General features: G+C 50.4%; 2 protein-coding genes across 3 annotated transcripts; one reads left to right on the top strand and one right to left on the bottom strand.

Annotated features, from left to right (window-relative positions):
• The first annotated feature begins 3,654 nt into the window (after positions 1–3,654).
• Positions 3,655–6,656, top strand: LOC124695203 (probable serine/threonine-protein kinase PIX13). The gene is made up of 2 exons (XM_047228080.1): positions 3,655–3,816; positions 5,666–6,656. The coding sequence occupies exons 1-2, from the start codon at positions 3,670–3,672 to the stop codon at positions 6,464–6,466; spliced, it is 948 nt and encodes a 315-aa protein (XP_047084036.1). The 5' UTR covers positions 3,655–3,669; the 3' UTR covers positions 6,467–6,656.
• A 584-nt stretch (positions 6,657–7,240) lies between these two features.
• On the bottom strand, positions 7,241–11,805 carry LOC124701313 (protein NLP1-like). Of its 2 annotated transcripts, none has more exons than XM_047233359.1 (5): positions 10,913–11,805; positions 10,616–10,663; positions 9,504–10,530; positions 7,666–9,067; positions 7,241–7,563 (listed from the first exon to the last, which is right to left on the bottom strand). In XM_047233359.1, the coding sequence occupies exons 1-4, from the start codon at positions 11,654–11,656 to the stop codon at positions 8,175–8,177; spliced, it is 2,712 nt and encodes a 903-aa protein (XP_047089315.1). In that variant the 5' UTR covers positions 11,657–11,805; the 3' UTR covers positions 7,241–7,563; positions 7,666–8,174. The 2 variants fall into 2 exon arrangements, with proteins under 2 accessions (XP_047089315.1, XP_047089316.1); XM_047233360.1 differs by having other exon boundaries at positions 7,241–7,558.
• Between the last annotated feature and the right edge of the window lie 860 nt (positions 11,806–12,665).

Here is a 12,665-nt window from a genome sequence, read left to right as displayed (position 1 = left end):
GGAAACCCCCAACCTCGACCATTTGACATATTTCAAACAAATTCAACATAAAATTTAACAAGTTCGGCAAACAAGAGGACGAAAATTGCTGAAACAAATTCGGCGATAACGAGTACAAGTGCTGAAACAAATGAAGCACACAAATTTCACAATTTTTCAAACAAATTAAGACAGACTAGTTGGCGTCGGCGTTGGCGTTGCCTCGGAGCCTCCATATGTGCTCCACCGGATCATCTTGCGGCAGGCTGGTGCATTGTAGAGTCTCGAATCTCCTGGCGCATAGCAATGAAGGCGGCCCATGATGGAGGCACCTGGTGATTAGGGCTGTGCAAGAGGACCCTCTCTCTCATATGGTGCTTCTTGCTCAGCCGGAGGAACCGGATGCTTTCGCTCATCTTCAATAATCATATTGTGTAGGCACACACAGCGGTTCATCACCTCCCACATCGATCTTTGGACCAAGTCATAGCGGGGAACCGGACGACGAGCAAATCTCTGGCTGGAGGACACCAAATGCTCGCTCGACGTCTTTTCGGCAAGCTTCTTGTTTCTTGACAAACTCGCAAAGTTTGGGGGTGCCGGGGTTGGAGATAGTCTTCACAAATGTTGCCCACTTTGGATAGATACCGTCTGCAAGGTAGTATCCTTTGTTGTAGTGCCGACCATTGATCACATAGTCCACCGGAGGAGCATGACCCTCAACAAGCTTGGAAAAGACCGGGGAGCAGTTTAGGACGTTGATGTCATTGTTGGATCCAGGCATACCAAAGAAAGATACCGTCTGCAGTATCACCGGGAGCTCCATACGCCAGCATCCTCATAGCCACTGTGCACTTCTGCAGTGACGAAAATCCAACCAAACCAGTGCAATCCGCCTTGCATCGAAGTAGGGATCAAAGTGGCGGATGGCATACACAATTTGCGAAATAGCTTTCTGCTCATCCCGAAACGACGCCGGAAAACACTCTCACCGTGCAATGGATTGTCGGCGAAGTAGTCGGCGTACAACATGCGGTAGCCCTCCATTCGCTGTCTCGGCTTGCACTTCCGGCGACCTCGTGCCGACCCACCACGGCGACGAGTTGCCGGTCCGGCGTACATGCTTGCCAAGCAACCAAGGATCATCATGTGCTCGTCGTCTTGGGCGGCTGCTGCCATCTCTTCTTGCATAAGCTCGACGAACATCTGCTCCTCCTCGTCGTCCGAGTCCATGGCCGGCGAGGCAAATGGACGAACACCTGACGGGCTTGGTCGAGGCAACCCGAGCCGCGAGTGATGACGAGCAAGCAGGCCGGAAAACAGGCCGGCGGAAGAGCAGCCAGATAGGCCGTCGTCCAAACACGCCGGAATATAGGTAGGTGGGGAAGGAGTGGCGGCGCAATCTGGGCAACAAGCCGGCGGGGTGGTGCCGGCGGCGAGAGAGATACGAGGGGTGGGGGAGATTTTGAGCGACGTGGCGGTGGGGTTCGTGCGTCGAGTCACCGACGGATCGGGCCCTTCCCGCTTTTCACTCGTCCGGAGTCCCCGAGAACTCCCCGGGGGCCGGGGCGTGGGATCGCCGGATGAATTTAGGCCCAAATCCGGACGAAAACGAGGAACCGGGGGCGCGACTGGGCCGAATTTCGCCGTCCGGATGGAAAAAACGCTCGCCGGGGGCCTCCTCGGGGGGACGAGTGGAGATGCTCTTAGTAACATGATCTATACCCGACCTGGACGTTTGGAACCTGGGTGCGCGCACCCATTTACGAAAAGTTCAAAAAATGCTATTTAAAAGTTTCAAAAAAATGTGAAGTAAAATTTTGCATGTACATATTATGTTTATACTTACTCGTGTGAGTTTTCACGAAAAAATACCATTGTGTGTGGCCTGCATAAAAATGACAACATGTCCAAATGAGAATAGTGAATAGGAATTTTACTATTCACAGGAATAGGAATTTGCATTTTGTCATTTTTGTGTAGGTCACACACAATGGTATTTTTCCGTGAAAACACACACGAGTAAGTATCAACATAACATATACAAGCAAAAATTTACTTCACATTTTTTTGAAACATTTAAATAGCATTTTTTTGAACTTTTCGTAAATAGGTGCACGCGCACCCAGGTTCCATTCACCATTTCCGGATCTGTACCTAGTTTTTAAACTGTGTTTCTTTACATATGGTTAATATTTGGAACCGACATCTAGTAACATGTCAAATATATATCGTATCCCCATACTCAGTTATCATACCTGGCCGGTGTAAAGGGGGTGAGCCGACGAGTCCAAGATCTCAGCGCATCATCGTCTTCACCGAAAAAAACTGGACGTAGAGCGCTCGGATTTCCAAGAATGGAAGGATATCTCTTAAACCCACCGCTTGACTTTGTTCCAATTCCATTGAATTGTTTCTCGGCCTTCAAGTAACAGAACAAAAAAAAACATTCCTAAAGAGCAAAAGAACACTCCAGTAAAAATAAAATCTTAAGAGACAAGCAAACTTTGTTAGGGAGGGGGCCACTGAGGATGACGTCAAGTGGTGTTCGTGATGAATGTTGAGAAGCGCAAGTTCGAAATGAGCATCTTGAAGAGATTATACGTTTGAATTTTGTCATCCATTTGATAACGATGGATATGAGGTTGTGGCATGGAAGAGAATGACATCAAGTGGTGATCGTGATGAATGTTGAGAAGCGCAAGTTCAAAACGAGCATCTTGAACAGATTATATGTTTGGATCTTGGCATCCATTTGATGACGATTGACATGAGGTTGTGGCGCTCCCCTATCAACAAGAGCTCATACCTTTGCATTGTTGGCATCATCTTTCTTGACTGTTAGTTGGCATTTATTCTTTTAAGATTCTAATGTTTGTGGTTATTTTTTCGTGACAAGCTCAAGTTTACCGAGAACAAATTTACATATGAGAAACTTGTTACAGGTTTTTGTTGCTGGATTGCAGTAAGTCGGACTAGAGGTGGGCGCGCGGGAAAATGGATACTCTGAGACGGAACCGGGGAAGCTAGTTCCGGTTGCTGACTGGCGATCGAGGGCGTGGCCCTGAGCCGGGTCCACGCTAGCTCGCTCCTCCAGTGGGGTACTGGTACGAGTACGACCAGTTCAGTTGTCCCTTGGCGCCATCAACCTCACGCTGTCCACGTCCCGCCATTTCGTCTTCTCCGATATAAGTACATGAGCACGCACGATCGCCTAGCTACCACCAAGCAAGATCACACACACAGCCGGGAGATCGAGGAAATCTGTCTAGCTAGCTAGCTTAGCTACATGGGGAACTGCTTCGGATGCCGCGACGAATCTCCGGCTCCTCCGGCCACAGGTACGCGCGCTGATCGTCTCCTCCGATCATCGTCTTGTTCCTTCGGAGTTCAGATTCGAATTGTGCCTGATTCGAGCTCGTTTTCTTTTCTCTCCGTGCCGCGTGTTCAGGCAAGTCGCCGCCGTCGTCGTCGTGGCCCAACAAGGAGATGAGCGCCGGGAGCAGCAGCGGGACCAGCGGGACAAGCGGCTCCAGCGGAGCCATGAGCGGCGTGAGCAGCGGGAGCGAGGACTACCGGCGGTGGCCGAGCACCGGCGCGGACGTGGGCGGGCGGGTCCTGGACGCGCCCAAGCTGCGGGTGTTCACGCTGGCAGAGCTGCGGGCGGTGACGCGCGGGTTCAAGCCGGAGATGGTGCTGGGCGAGGGCGGGTTCGGGCGGGTGTACAAGGGCTGGGCCGACGAGCGCAGCCTCAACCCGGCCAAGAGCTCCGCCGGCGTCGTCGTCGCCGTCAAGAAGCTCAACCACGAGAGCGTCCAGGGACTCCAGGAATGGCAGGTGCGTGCTTGTCTGCTTCATCCATCCATCCATCGCTCACCCCCGGAATTTCTTCCTTCCAGTTCTGTTGCTTGCGCAGCTTGAGTTGATCCAGTCAGTCGTAAGGCCAAGTGACAGCCCCGCGCGCCGGCCGGCCTCTCCATTTTCCTGGTCAAATTACGCTGGAGTAGCAAAGACAAGTCCATGCATCCCTTTCTGTTACGTGATAAGTAACAATTTATATTCCTTCCTATGCTCTTCATTCTTAGCTAGTCAATTCTCGCCACGATAATAACAAAATCTGTTTTCTTCTAGCCACCGGAAACTACTAGTCGCAGCTCTAATACAAGTCAACCCTTGATGCAACCTTTGGCTGATAAGCTCCAACGTTTCAACTTTCAACTCGGACAACTTGGTCCGCTTCCAATCGCAGTACCTTGCATGAAGCTTCGCTATGATTCAGACAATGCAGTGCATTGCCATCACTAATCCGCTTGTTCGGCTGGCGATCTGGACTTGTTTTAGACTTTTGGTACGTAGTCCTAGCTGTCCATGTTCACCTGAGTACATTGTGCTCTCTGGTCAATTTGCATTTCATTAATTCGGTCCAAATTGCACCGGAGTACGAAAGATAACTCCATCCCTAAGTGTCAACTTTATCTATATATTTATAACTAAAATGTTTCTAGATTTATTGAAATTTAGACAAAACCGTGACAATTACTTTGAAAGGGAGGTCGTAAGAAACTTAGTTCATTTTTAAATTAGCCATTTTCGCCGAGATAATAAAATCTCTTTTCCTCTAGCCACCTACTAGTACTAGTATTTGCTCTAGTCATTTTCTAGGGCTATTGCAGCAGTACAAGCCAACCCTTGATGCAACCTTGCTTGGCTCAGAAGCTCCAATTTCCAACTCGGATAATTTGGTCCGTCTCCAATCATACCTTGCATGAAGCTTGGCTATGATTTAGACAATGCAGTGCGCATTAGAGAAATGATTTTGTCTCGCGCACGAAATTATTCAGTTTCATCGAGTTTCTTTGTGTTTTCCTACATGTATTCCTAAGAATACAAATGAAACACGATGGCTAAAACACCGGAAATGCATCTGTGCATATGAAATGGGGCCAAAACGAAATCACAACCGTTGCATGCCAAATGGATGGTCGTCAGTGGGGTCCCCATATGTGCCCACTCATATGAGAAGATTCCCTTCTCTAATGCACTACTTAATTGAAAAACGAGCACAAGCTTTCACGTAACAAATGCAAACTCGTTTTTAATTGCATATTTGACTTCCGACAACGAACTCTTCGAAATGAATCTAATATTTAATATTTAAAAATATATTTCGTGAACTGGATCTATAGAGTCCTCTATTATTTACGCACGTAGTCCATATAACGAGGTTCATGTAGTCCTGCGAAATGACGTGATGGATTTATAAAGTCCTTGTTAATTATTTAGATGGTACATGCGATGCTGCCAAGAGTACTTATTGATTTACACACATAACAGCTGTAGATTCTCTTTTTATGTGGGGTCATGCTGAACCGAATCTCGAGAAACATGAGTAAATAGCAACGGTTGTGATATCAACTTCGCCCCATTTCGCATGCACCATCTGCGGGTCGCTAAAACACACGAATCTCAAGCCCCAGATCGACGGTTAAAACACGTACGAGACCTGCCGTGCTTGGCATGATCGCCACTCTCGCATTGCATTGCAATCAGTGATTTGCTTGTTCGGCTGGCAATCTGCACTTGTTTTAGTATTCCTAGCTGTCCATGTTCTACGTTCGTCAGCGATGAACTTTCGTAAGTCGGCGTGCTGAAGTGGCAATTTTAATTTTTTTTATTGCAAGTGCAGTCGGAGGTGAACTTCCTGGGCCGGCTGCAGCACCCGAACCTGGTGAAGCTGCTGGGGTACTGCGGCGAGGACAGGGAGCTCCTCCTCGTCTACGAGTTCATGCCCAAGGGCAGCCTCGAGAACCACCTCTTCAGGAGGGGCGCGGCGTTCGAGCCGCTGACGTGGGAGACGCGGCTGAAGATCGCCATCGGCGCCGCCCGTGGCCTCGCCTTCCTGCACTCGCCGGAGACACAGATCATCTACCGGGACTTCAAGGCCTCCAACATCCTCCTCGACGCCGACTTCGGGCCCAAGCTCTCGGACTTCGGCCTCGCCAAGAGCGGTCCCGCGGCGGGGCGGTCGCACGTCACCACCAGGATCATCGGCACCTACGGCTACGCCGCGCCGGAGTACGTCGCCACGGGCCACCTCTACGTCAAGAGCGACGTTTACGGCTTCGGCGTAGTGCTCCTCGAGCTGCTCACGGGGCTCCGGGCGCACGACACCAACCGGCCCAGCCACCAGGTGAACCTCGTGGAGTGGGCGCGGCCCTACATCGCCTCGGGCGGCAGGAAGCTCACCGGCCTCATGGACCAGCGGCTCGCCGGCCAGTACCCTTCCAAGGCGGCGGCGAATGCGGCCAGGCTCGCGTACAACTGCCTCTGCGGCGACCCCAAGTCCAGGCCCTCCATGGACGATGTCCTCGCCAAGCTCGAGGAGATCGAGGCCAGGGCGTCGGCGCAAGGGAGCCGGGATGCGCTGCCGCCAAGGCCTGCCCCGGCGGCGCGCCGCTCGCCCTACCGTGCTTCTTGCAGGCCCTGACGGACAGTGCCTGATCCACTGATCGATCCGTCTTGTTTGTAACGTTTTCTTAATTTTTGTTAGGGAGAAATTTAGTGGCAGAGGTCAATTGTACTCCAGAGATGGCATCAGGACGTATACTCCTGATAACACAGGTAAAACTTTAGAGTGATTACACTGCACATTGCCTCTTAAAACTCTAGAATTTCAAATTTACCTGATCGACGTCCTCGCCAAGCTCGAGGCCAGCCGGGACTTGCTGCCGCCGAGGCCTGTCCCGGCGGCAGCAGCGGCTCGACGGTCGCCTTACCGAGGTTCCTCCAACACCTGACCGGGCAACAGTTGATCGGCTGATCCAAGCGAGTAGCTCTATATGTGTTTGTAATGTTCATGATTCTTTTTGCTCACGTTAGCTTTTTTTGACCTTTTTTTGTTGGATGAATTAAATACAGTAGTATAGAGGACATAAACAGGACATGCACACACGCTGTGAATTCTGACGCGAACTTTACATATGTAAACTTGATAGGGATTATACAGCAGATTACATCTATAAGATTCCATTATGCTGAATGAAAAACGAGGAGCACTGCCGAAAATATCCAACTCCAACACATAAACTAGATTCCATGCTAACGCGGATCCAGAACAAGCAGAAGAGCTTGATGTTCATCTCATGTACCCTTCTTCACTAATGTGGATGTAAGCAAGATGTGTGTTCGAGAGGGCAAAAACCATCAGGCCGTAGGTGCCTTACCAAACAAACACACGCAGGCTGTTACATACAGACTGTGATTTCTAAATGGAACTGTATTATACATATAAAGTTGGGAGCAATTATGCAACAGACTGCATCCAAAACCCATAGCATTCCATTGTCCTGAATGAAAAATAAGGAAAAGAAAACAGCTCCTCTACACCACTGTCAGGCAGAAGCTGTCTAGGAGTCTAGACAGGCCCTGACTCACTACCAAAAATATCCAACTCCAACATATAAACCAGATTCGACACCAACATCTAGAACAAGCAGGATTGCAGTTTCGACATTGAGAAGAGCTTGATGCATGCATTCTTGCCTTGACAACAATTCGAGTGCTCATCTTATGTACCCTTCTGCACTAATGTTGATGCAAGTAAGATCAGCTAACCGTGCCAGCAAGCATTGAAGGGGAAATGATATATATATTTCTCAAAGGAAAAACTAGTTCAGCAATACTTACACAGGTGAGAACACATTTCAGCATTGTAAGAACGTATCTTCGTGGAGCTCAAACTGACATGTGAAGGCACGAGGCATAATTCTCTCCTTACAGCTCGTGCGTTCAAGCAAGCTTTGAAATCTTGAAGATAATTCTTCATAACTATAGAGACAGAACAAGCCCAGGAAGAACATACATTTGTTATGCAACTAGATTGAGAGTTCTAAACCTAACGCAAAGCTTCATTTCGACAAATTCCTATCCTTTCCTATTCTGTACACTAGTTTGGTAACTGCAACAAACTATTTTCCCTATGCCTGAACAAAAGCTAGTCTAGAAGTACAGAGTTCCATCCTTAGTCATAACAGACAAGGTTGGTGATAATTCACCGAGCATCTGACCACTGGATGGTACCTCATCCCCAAATATTTACAAACGTGGCCTGTGCATATCACCATGACTGAAACCGAGGGCAGGGTCGATGCCTTGTCTACTTGAAAGACGGGGTATTTGCATTGGATGCAGGAAAATCATTCTCGGGATACACCAGAAAGACCAAAGGAACCACCAAGCACCGGTCTAACTGTCGCATTCACCGATATCCTTACTGTTTTAGCACTCGATGACTTGTATACATCAACACACTCCTCCAGGTCTGCATCACATGTTAGAAGAACCCACTCCGACTCATCATCCAAGTACTTGAGTTCACATGTTTCCTGCGAAATGCCGAACCGCTTTGCAATTTCTTCTTTCAGCTTTTCAAAGCCCCAATCTGGCTGAAGCCGGAATATGCATCTTTCCTCGCCATACATTGCTTTTATCTTGAGAATATCAGGCTTAGCTTCTTGCATGCTGGGCTTGTTCTCCATTGGCTTTTGTTCACTTATAAGCATGGGACTCTGAGACCTACAAAGGGTGACAGGTCTTTCTTCACTTAATATCTGCAGTTCAGCATGGCTCGCATCTGTCATCTGTGTGGAACTCTGATTTTCCTCCATAGAAGTTTCTTGCTTAATTGGAAGATCAGGAGCACTGCTTTGCTGCAGTTGAGGCTTCGGATCACTGGAACAACCAAGGCTCGAATTTGAGCTCTGGCTGTAGGTAGGAGAGAGAGAATTAGAGCCAGAGGTGCGTGAACTGAATCTGCTCTCGCACAGCCGCTCAGGAACTGAAGGCTCCAGGTGAAACTTTTGCTCTGATGCTGGACAACTGTGATCTCCCTGTAGCTCTCTTTCTGACCATGTGGTCTTGGTGAAATTTTCATAGAGTGAAGTCAGCTGAACAGTTCCGTCAGCTCCATGTACCGAATCAATGACCATTTGCAGTTTCTTTAGGGAGTGCCCAACTTTCTTGATCTTCCTTGATGGCCAACGATTAATTCCATGCTGCCTGCATATTCTCTTCAATGTAGTAGGGCACACTGAAATGAATGGTAGAAAGACAACCGCTATAGTCAACCATAGACATTGTAGTTTATATATATGTGAAAAGTCAATGCATAATCAAGACTAGTATGCCTTTCAAGTTGGAAACTTTTGCAAGAAAAACAGCAGCTGAACTAATATAAATTTTATCAAGGAAGTTTGTTCACACATATGTATAACTGCCTGATTACACAGCTCACATCCATTTTACATACTATGACTTAGTTAGCAGGATTACATGAATTATTAAACAGCATATTACAATATGAAATTATTCCAGTTCTATTTGAGCCTTGCAAGTAAAAAACAGACTGTGATATCATGCTTCCAGCTCTATTAACAACTCATCGAAAGAGATAAATTTCAAGTCAAACAAACAAAATGAAGGAAAGGAACAACAGATATACTTTGAGAGCATGAGTCATAATTTACCTCCTAAATTCTTTGCAGCTTCTTTCAAGCTGCCAGCAAAATGCTTCCGGAGATCTTGCAGGCTAACAGTTTTCTCCATCTTAGTCCGCCGCTTTTCTACTGCTTTATCTGAGTTTGAAAGGCTTGGATCACTCGTACAGCTTGCTTCCTTGGCCTCGTATTCTTCATGCTTCTTAAACCCTGGAAAGAAGTTGCTATCTTCAGGTATCAGTACAGGTGAAGTTGCCCAGCCAGCTGTAACACTGAAGCCTTCATCCTCTTGTTTGCTGAATCCAAATGGTAGGTCGGAATTTATTTCTCCCTTCACCCCCTTATTTTGAACATCCACAAGGCTTGCAATCCATGAGGATACCTCCTCAGTCGCTTCCGGTGATGTTATCCTTGCAGGAACATTGATGCCACAAGAGAGCACATCCAAGTTTTCAGGCTTGCCACAAAATTCTGGTGTGACTGGAGGGCTCGATTCAGGTGATCCATCATTTGCCAGTTCTTTCACACCGACAACCCGTAATGTAGAGCAGACTTGCTCTAGGGTATTGGACAAAGAATTAAGCATGTCCCCTTGATCTTCACTCTTTACGCAGTTCATCGGCAAGAAAAATTCCAGGATAAGGTCCATACTCCCGGTCCTGACACTTCGCAGCCGAATGGCCACCGCAGCCCTCAAGCTGAAAAACTTTGCAGAATGAGAGAGAGGGTACTCGACCTTGCTGCAGGTAGTGATATCCGGGGAGAAACATGGCTCATGTGTCCCGAGGGCCTTGCCGACAACACCCTCACCTCTGAACAGATGATGCTCAGAGCAAGCCTGGTGAAAGCCCATGACGGATGGATCGCGGACATAGCACGCCTCGTCCACGGTAGAGACGCAGCACTTGTAAGTCTCGTCAGAGTGGCGGCTCGCCTTCTTGGCCTGGCAGACGCACGATATCCACGTCTGGGCCAGCGGCAGCTGATGGGTCTCGCAAACCGCTCTGAGGACATGCATGATCTCTGGTACAATTGCTTGGTAAGAAGAACCAAACACCTAGCAGCAAGAAAGCAGCAAATCTTAGTGATAAATAATAACAGTTTGGCATATACTACCCATGATAAGACCATGATGTTGTTACCTGTGCGCGAGGACTAGCTGAAACATCGGAGCTTCTGAGATCAACCTCCTGCAGTTTTAGAGAAAGAAGATTTAGTAAGACAGGAATATGATCAAAGAAAGAGGGGCGGAGAGGCTGATTACTTCGGGGATTGGCGTGCCCGGTAGTTATCAATCACATCCTTCCCTAGGGGCATTTGATCGAACAGGTTAAGCGCATAACAACATATACGCGGCACACAGGTGTACGTATGATTTGGAGGAATCGAAAGGAGCAGCAACAACAACAAGAGGTTGCGAGAAAGAATTGGGTATGTACCTGTAGCGCGTTGCATATGTTCTCGATCTCGGCATTGTAGTTGATCTTCTGCGTGGTCATGACGAGCTCGACGACGGCGAGGCATGCCCCGGTGCGTCGCTCGAAGACGGGCATGGCGACGCTGCCGCGGATGTCGAAGTACTGCGCGTGGCGCACGCGCGGGTACTCCTGGTCGGTGAAGTAGCGGACGTCGGGGGTCCACTCGGGCACGCGGCCGACGAAGACGCGGCCGGGCAGGCCCAGCGCGTCGCGCGCGAGCTCGTCGGCGGAGAACTGGTACTTGACGGACACGCCGCGGTAGCTCTCGAGGCGCCCGCTGGGGCGGTCCAGCCAGAAGGGCTGCCCGCAGGTGGTGAGCATCTGGCGGTCCCCGATGCGCGTGGGCACCCAGGCTTGGACGAGCAGCTCGCCGCCGCACCCGCGCTGCGCCTGCCAGCGCCGCGCGATGCCCTGCAGCGCCCGCTGCAGCCGCTCCTTGACGTGGCCCTGCTGCGGCTGGAGCAGCCAGGTGCTGGTGGCGGCGGGAGCGTCGGGTGGGGTGGCGGCGGTGGTGATGCAGCTGCCGACGTCGAAGAGCGGGGAGAAGGGGGCCGGGGACTCGGGGGGCAGGAAGTCCGGGTAGTCGAGCCCCGGCGAGGCGAGCAGGAACTCCTCCATTAGATCCAGCTCGTCGGCGACCGCCATGTCGCCCCGCGTGCTGCCTCGGTAGCCGGCTTCGTCGTTACGCGCCGGCGGCTGCTCCATGACCACACACACACCAGAGAGCAGACCTCAAATTCTCCGCATCACCGGGGACGGAGACGGGGCGGAGCCGCAAGCGGTGTGGAGCAACGCGAGCCACGAGCCTCGGATTACCTAGAAAAGAGAAGGGAAAACAAAAAATGAAGATGAATTCTCGTCAGAGAACAATCCAAGGAATCCAGCGGGCAAGAAAGAAGTACTGTACTAGGATTTGACGGGCATGGCCGCCGCGACGGACGCCACTAGTCCGCTGTAGCCGTCGCCGCAACGTACCCCGCACCACGCAACGCAACGCAACGGGGAGAGAGAGGTGGGGAAGCGGAGGAGACATCGACATCCCCCATCATGGAAAGGAAAGGAAAGCAAGACACATCGCCGTCAACCCCCGGCCGGCGGCCCCCACGGACGGGGAGAAAGTAGAAAAGAGAGACAAGACCACACACGAACGCACAACCCGGGTAGTAACCCCACCCCCCGACGTCGTGCGCGCGGCCGGCAGCTGCTGGCTGCTGCAACTAGTCGCCGGCCGGTGGCAGTGCTGGTTGCTAGCTGTAGGTTCTGTTCCCCGCAGGAGCCGTAAAAAAAAACAGGCAGAAGCGCGTGAGATCAGATCGGACGCCATGAATGAATGAACCCACCTAGCTCAGCGGAGCAGAAGGCAAACAGGTGAATTGAGCGGCTCCAGATCAGTGGTATCCAGTACCGTCGTCGATATCAGTGTGAGGACCGCGGAGCAACCAGACGGATTCTGCCGCCGCCCGCCCGCCGCCAGGAATAAAGAGTCCCAGCCGCGCGCGCGAGCTAGTGGTGGTGGGGGATGGGCGAGGTGGGTTGGTGGTGGTGGTGGTGGTGGAGGCGGAGGCGGAGGCGGAGGCGGAGGCGGATTTGTACTTGCGCAAGTAGCCTCTCCTCCTCGGAGTGCGCTCTCTCTCCTTTTCTCCAAGTTGCTGCTGTGGCATGGTGGGCTGGGTCGTCTGCATCTTTGTTTGTGCTGCACGATGACGACGGAATC

This window comes from Lolium rigidum, chromosome 3, assembly GCF_022539505.1.
Source record: "Lolium rigidum isolate FL_2022 chromosome 3, APGP_CSIRO_Lrig_0.1, whole genome shotgun sequence".
NCBI classification, from domain to species: Eukaryota; Viridiplantae; Streptophyta; class Magnoliopsida; order Poales; family Poaceae; genus Lolium; species Lolium rigidum.
The sequence above is the reverse complement of the archived record's forward strand: the minus strand, read 5'-3'. Positions and strand labels throughout refer to the sequence as shown.

Coding starts and splice junctions, on each gene's coding strand:
- LOC124695203 (XM_047228080.1), top strand. CDS start 3,670: ATGGTGCTGGGCGAGGGCGGGTTCGGGCGGGTGTACAAGGGCTGGGCC. Junction 3,817..5,665: donor AGGGACTCCAGGAATGGCAG/GTGCGTGCTTGT, acceptor TTGCAAGTGCAG/TCGGAGGTGAACTTCCTGGG.
- LOC124701313 (XM_047233359.1), bottom strand. CDS start 11,656: ATGGAGCAGCCGCCGGCGCGTAACGACGAAGCCGGCTACCGAGGCAGC. Junction 10,664..10,912: donor ACATATGCAACGCGCTACAG/GTACATACCCAA, acceptor CTAAAACTGCAG/GAGGTTGATCTCAGAAGCTC. Junction 9,068..9,503: donor AGCTGCAAAGAATTTAGGAG/GTAAATTATGAC, acceptor CATTCATTTCAG/TGTGCCCTACTACATTGAAG.